Raw genomic sequence first — 8,702 nt, forward strand, 5'->3', positions numbered from 1 at the left:
GTGATAGTGCTATTACAATGTCTAGAACATATGGTGATGTCTATAAGGGAAAATCTAGACATATTAGTTTAACATATGATTATATTAGAGAATTAATCTCTAGTGGGGTAATTACCATAACATATATTAAATTTGTAAGTAATTTGGTAGATCCTCTAACAAAAGGTTTACCAAGGGATTTGGTAAGTAATACTACAAAAGGAATGGGTTTAGGACTCCTGTTAGACACCAATAGCAAGAACCCAATTTTTAATTAATAGCCTCTAATTACAAAGTTCAATAAGTAAAAACAAGTTATTGTTATGTGCCTATGATGCACTATTGAAATCTATTTCTCAAAATCTTGTTTGAAAATAGTGCAGTTCGTTGCATATAGAGGTTGGGTTTATACTCTTAAGAGAGTTTGAATATTATATTAGGGAAAGAAAATGTCTAGAGCAATGGAGACATTAATGAAAATTCCATCTACATAAACATAAGGAATGGTGCCGCTTCAACAAGAAGAATTGGGGGGATTCTCTTGTAAATGTTTATTATGAATAAGATAAGCACATGACCATTATAGTGCTAAAAGTGAACAACGATTTACAAAAATATAAATAAATATTATGGGTGATGTATCTTCAATTCTAACACTAGGACTCAAGGTTTAATCTACGAACATTATCTATTTCGTTAGAGTTGTGAGATGCATTCACTAATTGATGGTTTAAATCGAGAGGTGCCTTCTAATTGTGTGTGTAATATTTGTTTGTGTAAAAAGTAGAAATAATATATATAGATATATATATTTTATAGAAAAAACCAACATTTCAAACTAGTGAGAGATTGTTAGATAGTTTGTTAATGTTGGTTTTATTAAGGAAAAGTGGTGACTAAGGAACTATAAATAATTACCTTATTAAATATAACTTTTTAATAGTTGTATTATGAAAGGTTATTAAATATAATTTTTTTTATGAACGATTGTACTATGAATAAAAACAACTTTTGAATAGTCATCTTATAATAGGAAATGACTGTTTACGTTAAAAAGACACACACATTCATTTATTATATAAACAACGTTTTTACACTATTATTTTCATTATTCTGATAAGTGTATTAAGGATTTTATTATATCTTGAAGGTTGAAAAAATACCTTAAGGAAAGTGTTTTATTCATGCTTTCAAAATCGTACTCTACTTCTTATCATATTCTTATTCTGTAACATTTCTAACAGGGTACCTAATGGAATTTTTTCGATCAAGCAATTGTAGGATAAGTTCAAGTGATTCAAGAAATTCAAATTGGAGAAACTTAGAGGGATTTGTCCATTTAATCAAATTTGTTGTTGCTTAGGTCTAGGTAGCTTAAATGCTTCAAGTTCAGCAAAAAGGGATTTAATTTTCCTTGAAGCCGCATGCTCTAGCAAGCTTCAAATTGATCAACATCAGTTTGCGTTAGGTAACTAGATTCCTCAGTTGCTAGTAGATGACAAAACCTGTTAAATTGTCACAGGTTTCAATCAACATACATGGAAAGTCCCTGTACTAGGATATTTTGGTTAATTTAGTTTAGCTACTCTAAATGACAACAATTTAGTTTCTCAATTTTGAGAATTGCTTCAATTTAATCTTTTCTCATAACGGCATCATGTTGGAATAAAATAATATAAAAATACAAAATAAATTCTTTTTTGCTTCTATTTATAATAGTATACAAATTTGAAATTTATTTGATTTAGTTTTTAACTTGAACTACACTTAAATTAACAAAATAAGTTAATTTAGTTTTTTCTTTTAAAATATGAAAAACGAAGACATGGAGTTAGTGATAATTATAAAAATAATTTCTCATTTAGACTTGTTTAATTTGAGCATGACAAATCTCTTATTATATCCATAGAATCTAAGTTACTTCACTCCTTCAATTTTTTATTTATTTTTTATGTTTTTATTTTGTTTAATATTTCATGTTATATTTTTAAATTAAATTTTCTAGATTAAAAATTATATTTATGACTGATAAAGTTAAATATAATTGTAAATATTTGTACCATTTTATTTAGTATTTACAAATTTTTTGTAGATCCAAATTAATAATTTAAATTTAAATTTAGCAAAATTTGATTGTGGTATTTAAACTTAAATAAAATCATTTTATAAGAAACTTTGAGTAAATTTAAATAAAAAGTAAACTGAGTAAGGGTGGAATAATTCCAAAAGAATGAGTGTTTGTGAATTGTGAAAGTTGTAATTAAATCAACCTATTTTGCTAATTTGAATTCAACTCAAGTTAAAAACTACGTCAAATAAATTTTAAATTTTTATACTATTACAAATAAAAGAAAAAAAGAATTTATTTAGTCTTTTTATACTATTTTATTCTAACATAATGCAAGTTATTCATCTAAATTTGACTTTAAGTATAAATTTTTTTTTTGAATTTTTTTTATAGAAGGAGAATTCAAACTTAATTTTTACAAAGAAGATAAATTAATATACATATTCTAAAATCAAATAAGCAAGTAAAAAATATTTATATATTTTTTAACACCATAAATCTTTTACACTTAAATAATTAGTTTATTAATAAGTATATCTATGATTTACTTAAATATTTATATTTTTTTATTTATTTTTATTTAGTCTCTCAATATCTTAATTTTGTGCAATTTAGTTTCTGTATTATATATTTTTATTTAATTTAGTTCATATGATGTGACACAAAAATTTTTTAAAATATTTTTTATTTTGCCACGTGACAGCTACACGTTAGCATATCAATGCCACGTCATTATACTAGTATCATGTGACACTATCACATTAACATGCCAACACCACATAACATGTCAGGGTTGACGCCATCTTTTTTAATGGTCAAATTATATACTATTAGAGAAAGGACTGACTTGAAATAATTTTTAAAATTGAAAAACTAAACTATTGTAATTTTGAGTAAAAAAATTAAATTAAACAAAATATTCTAATATAGAGACTTTTCAAATATTTTGACTCAGTCAACAATTGTCACTATCACCCCAAGAAAATAACCAATCGGAATGGAGATCCTGTTTGAATTTTAAAAGGCTTTTTTCTCACTTTTGATGCAGAGCATATTGCAATTCTCATAAGAGAAGCTAGTGCTAATAATCATTGCAATGGTAAGAAATTCAAGGAAAAAAAATTGTTTGCATTCATGGTCATGCAACAAACGAATAATAAGTCGAACAAGATGCTGATATTAGCAATCAATTTATGTGGCTTTCTAGTGCTACTTCTTTTCCAACACCTCTTGAATTTTAATTATTTACCACAAAAGCGTCCAAGTCAAGTGGAACAATTGGTGATCATAAATGCTTTTCAAATTGCATTGTTTTTTCCAAATAAATGTCCAAGTCGAGTGGAATAATTGGTGGTCATAAATGCTTTCCAGCTGTCGAATGTCATAAGTAGAGGGGAACGAACAGGAAAGAAAGTGAAAAAGAAAGTCAAGTCCACAGATTCTATTGACTAAGTTTCAGGGTCACGGGTTAAGGCTACGGGGAAATTTCCAGTCATATCGTTTCAAGATTCCCACACTTCTAAATCCACCAACTAGCTTAAATAACCTCTTCAACGTACAATATTTTAATCCTCAACCTACTGCTGCAAACTTGAATATATAAATCACTCAAAAAAAATCTTCATATTAATTTAGAGAAGTTGATTTACAACAAAATTAAACAGTTCATTCATTAATTATGGAATCGAAAACCTTTATGTAGTGGCAACATGTATTGTTGATGAAGTTAAATTTACTCTCATAAGCTTCAAATCTATTAGGTTTATCCTTTCATTAGAGAAGCGATTTTATTTTAAAATTTTTATTAAATTTTATTACTACTGGGCTTTATATTTGCCCCCAAAAGAGTTTTGTCATAGAAAATTTTGCTCTGCAACCAAAGATGTATGAAAAGGATAGAGTTCAATGATGATTCATCCCCCCACATGCATAACCACCCATAGAAGAATTGGGAGGCAATAACTACGCAACTTTAACAATTTATGAAGCGAGGAATCTGGTTATGTCCATGCTAATTAGGGTTTCTAGAGACTGAAATTTAACATGGAAATCATTCAAACATGGTCTTTACCCACTACAACAATTTCTAACTGGTATGAATTTGATTAATATGTAAATAATATTATATATTCTGAATTGAAATATTGTATTTGTCTAACAAGAAATGATTATTATTAAAAAAACAATAAAAGTGGCATGATTGCAATGAAAATAATAATAACAAAAGTAGGGCCATAATGATTCATTGCTCTCTATTTTATTGGATCTAAGCTATTTTTTTAACTTTCTACTAACCACTATATTTAATCATTTTATGTTTTATAAATTAATGATTTGAAATAAATTTTTAGGGGAAAAAAGAAAAAATTAAATCACTTTGATATGGAATTTTGTATGAGAAGTGATAAAATAATGTAGTGTTTGTTCAATGTATAGGTTTTGTACTTCTATATTGGTAATAGATGACAATAAAATATTTTTAAATAATTTTTGTAATTGTTATGCTTAATTAATGGTTATTTATTGATTTATCCATGATTCTTGATTTCCCTTATTTGATTAATATATAATTTTTTTATAATGAAAGATTTTAGTGCATTAATAATTAATTTTATATTTTTTATAGGTTAATGTGAAACTATATTGTTAGTCGACATTATCAGAGTTTGTGATTCATAATTTTTTTCATCAATATGATAGTGATTTTAGTTTCTTTGTTCTATTTTTTAAAATTTTATTTACTTTTTACTTTTTATTAACTTTTATTTAAAATGAATTAAATAGCACGAATAGATTATTATATATATATATATATGTATGTGTCTTTTTTATTTAGATTTTTATTGATAAAACAAAATTTACCCATAAAAAATAGGAATCAAAAAACCTAATACGTATATTAATTTTAAACGTAATAACCCACAATGGAATAAACTCAAAAGCTCGATATCTAGCCCAAATTTTATTTAAATTCGTATTACAAAACTGGAGAAAAAATATAAGAAAACTTATTTAAATATTTTATCTAATAATAAAAGTTAATGACTAAAACATAAATAATAACACTGCTTTATACAACAAAGCAGCTAAAAAAGTTTTGCTGTTGGGCTGGCTCCCATGCTGTGTATGGACTCACTGGACTCTCGAGCTCTTGAAAAAGTTCTTGGGATTTAAATGGAACATGGGGCGTAAAACTCATCGTCCCTGGTCCCTCAACACTATCAATTAAGTGCAATTAGGTACCAGTCTTAACCCATAACTTGGAAAGCTTACGGCCAATACTGTCCACCTTTTCATAGTAAGCCAATCCCCAAGACTTGATGAAATACAAAGGAGCTACCACACCCCAAAACCCCACCACATATCCGATCGCCACACTTGCATAAATCCAATACTTTTCAAACCACCCCTCATCTTCTTCATGACCATCTTCATTTGTAACATTCTTAGGTGTTTCAATTTTTCTGCTGCAGTTTTCAGTGACAGGGGGTCCGCAAAGTTGGTTGCCGACGTATGAGAACTTGTCAAAACTTTGGAGTTGGGTGCTTGTTGGTATTCTTCCTGTCAAATTGTTGTAAGACAAGTTCAAGTGACTCAAGAAATTCAAATTGGAGAAGCTTACAGGGATTGAACCATGCAGATGGTTCCTGGAAAAATCAAGAGATTCTAATAACCTCATGTTGCCAACGTGGTCAGGTATCCTTCCTATGAAGGAATTTCCTGATAAATTCAAAGACTGAAGCCCTGCAAGACTTGCTAGTTCTTTGGGGATCTCTCCGATGAGATTGTTGTTTGACAGGTCCATGGTAGTAACAAGGGATAGTGTGGTGCTGTATTCGTCCACTCTTCCTTTCATCACCAACAACTCACTTCTTATGAACTCCCCATCAACGAAGAAGTCAATGACTGCATCAGTGTTATTTGGTTTTGTGGCCATGGCACTCAAGTCCTTAAAGCATTTTGGTATGGCTCCCGAGATTTTGTTATCCCCAAGGTCTAAGATTTGAAGAGAACTGAGCTGACAAAGTTCCTGAGGGATATGGCCAGCAAAAGAGTTTGAACGCAGACTTAGAATCGCAAGATTTGGGAGACTTTCACCAATCCATTTTGGAATGTTTCCACTGAATTGATTTTCACCAACATCAAGCATAAACAAGTCAGTATTATTTTGCAAGGTCAATGGTAGCTCTCCGGACAGCTTATTATTCCGAAGATTTAGAAACATAAAACCCAAGGATCCCAAAGAGTCTGGAATCTTCCCAGTCAGGTTATTGTTTCCCATATTTAAGACTCGGATGCCTCGCCACTTCACCCAACAATCTGGAATATCTCCCGATAGAAGATTTGTCTCGAGTTGAAGGAGAAACAATTTTGGTTCTCCTAGTTCGTAATCGCAAAAAAAATGTGACAGGGATCCTGAAAAAGAATTGTTAGAGAAAAACAAGGTAGCCACATCAGGGAGCACGCGTGGCAAAGGACCTGTGAACCGGTTGGATCTCAAATCAACCAATTTATGAACTGACAAATATGGGATCTCCCCTTCAAGCTGGTTATGGGAAATATTCAGGGACACCAGTTTAGAAGTAAAGTTCCAAAACCAAGAGGGAACAACATCTGAAATTCCTGCACTGGATATGTCTAAAGTAGACAAGTCCTTTTGAAATTGAAGCCACGTTGGAAATTTTGGGCCAAGAAACCAGTACCCCATTTCAATAGTTTGACATTGAAAAGGAGGAACCCAGTTTGACTTTGCTTCAAATTTCAACTTGTTTTGAGTTGCCTTTAAAACTCTCAGTCTAGTGAGATGAGAAAAGACAACTTCTGGTACAGCACCTTCCAACAGATTATAAGCAATGTTTAAGTATTCCAAACTCTTGAGTTGTCCAAGACTTTGAGGAAGGCTGCCATCTAATTGATTGTCTGAAATATCAATATATTTTAAAGATGATAGGTTTCCTAAGGAGGCTGGAATGGGACCAGAAATGGAATTTTGAGACAGCAACAGGTTAGATAGACTTTTAAATTGTCCAACTTCATCAGATAAATGGCCTGTGAGATTGTTATTTGCCATATTCAGTGACCTCAAGTCATCTGAACAGCATCTAGACAAGCTCTGCAAAACTTCTGATGTTTCCTGATCAATTTTGTTATCAGACAGATCAAGTTGCCTCAAATTGAAAAGATTTTCCACAGAAGTCGGTAGAATTCCTTCAAGCTGATTTCCTGACAAATCAAGGCTAATGATGGAACTCAGGTTTCCAATGGCACTCGGGATTTTGCCTTGCAGAAGGTTACCTCTAAGACTGAGAAATTCAAGATGTTTCAAACTAAACAACCAACCAGGTATCGATGAATTGAACGAGTTTATGGAAAGATCAAGAAATTTGAGAGATGACATGTTTTGAAAGCTATTGGGAATAAGACTTTCGAAAGAATTTGTACTCAGATCAAGGGAAACAAGACTACCAAGACTGAAAATCCACATAGGTACAGAAGGAGAAATGTAGTTGTTAGAAAGATCAAGTGTGGAAAGAGATGTATAATTAACAGTGATTGGTGAAGGATCGTCATAAAGAAGGCAAGCTGACAAATGTAACTCTACCAAAGAAGGAAGTTTGTTGGTTACCTGCAGCCAATCAGTTGCTTTGCTAAGGTCCACTCCGCTCAAATCAAGATACTGCAAGGAAGAAAGACCGGAAAGCCATTGAAGATTCCTAGCTTCAACCAACTGGTAACGAAAACTAGTAACTCCGAGATTAAGATACTGCAGCTTTGAGAGATTTCCAAGTTGGTGAGGAAGAGCCCCTCCAAATCCTGCTTTAGAGAGGTCAAGATATGTTAAACTCTCCATTGAACCAAGAAATTGTGGAATCTGCAGGCCACCAAAGTTGTTTAGACTTAGGTCTAGGTGACTTAGATGCTTCAACAAGAGCAAAGAAGGATTTATTCTTCCTCTCAGCATTGAGCGCCAATAAACTCCGATTTCAGCATCTGATGCATAATCAGAAATTGAAGACGGCCTCAAGTCCAACTTGTAGACATGACCTGTCAAGTTGTCGCAGGAAACTCCAACCCAGTTGCAACAATCCCCAGGATCAGCCCAAGAAGATAGCCTGTTTGAACGATCAATGATATCTTGCTTGAACTGTAAAAGGGCTTGTCTCTCACTCTCAATACAAAGCGCACTGGACTTTCCATCACATAAGGTAATGCCAGTGGCTGCAAGAGTAAGAAACCCAATGATAAAAATTGTAACTCTCATGTTTGCATTCATATAACTCAAAACTGCATGTTGATATTGGCCAATTTATATTGGTAGCTTAAACTACTATTGTTTATCCACACTAATCCCTAGGAACTCTCGAAAACTAGGATTTCCAGTTCACACATTCGACAAGTAACGCGTACAAAGTTGAACAAAAAGTTGGTAGAGTCCATTGAAGATCCTTTCGAGCACTGCAGGAGTGGAAAAATATGTCATAGCTCACTATTGGTGCTTTGCTAGATTTCAAACATAAAATTATTTATTGAAAATAATATCAAAGAAATAAAATATTCATAAAGATGTCAAAGCCAAAGACGGTTTAGCCCTGCTTCATTGGTCTTCGATTTCCCACTTGGTTTTATCACAAGATTCAAAAAAGCCAAGAAAAGT

The 8,702-nt window shown here is 31.6% G+C and overlaps 1 protein-coding gene across 1 annotated transcript; it reads right to left on the bottom strand.

Moving 5' to 3' along the window:
- Positions 1–4,977: 4,977 nt before the first annotated feature.
- Positions 4,978–8,386, bottom strand: LOC110415234 (receptor-like protein EIX2). The gene has a single exon (XM_021426819.2). The coding sequence runs from the start codon at positions 8,319–8,321 to the stop codon at positions 5,283–5,285; it is 3,039 nt and encodes a 1,012-aa protein (XP_021282494.1). The 5' UTR covers positions 8,322–8,386; the 3' UTR covers positions 4,978–5,282.
- Positions 8,387–8,702: the final 316 nt, after the last annotated feature.

This window comes from Theobroma umbraticum, unplaced genomic scaffold, assembly GCF_002168275.2.
Source record: "Theobroma umbraticum cultivar Fairchild unplaced genomic scaffold, ASM216827v3 scaffold_147.0, whole genome shotgun sequence".
Taxonomy (NCBI): Eukaryota; Viridiplantae; Streptophyta; class Magnoliopsida; order Malvales; family Malvaceae; genus Theobroma; species Theobroma umbraticum.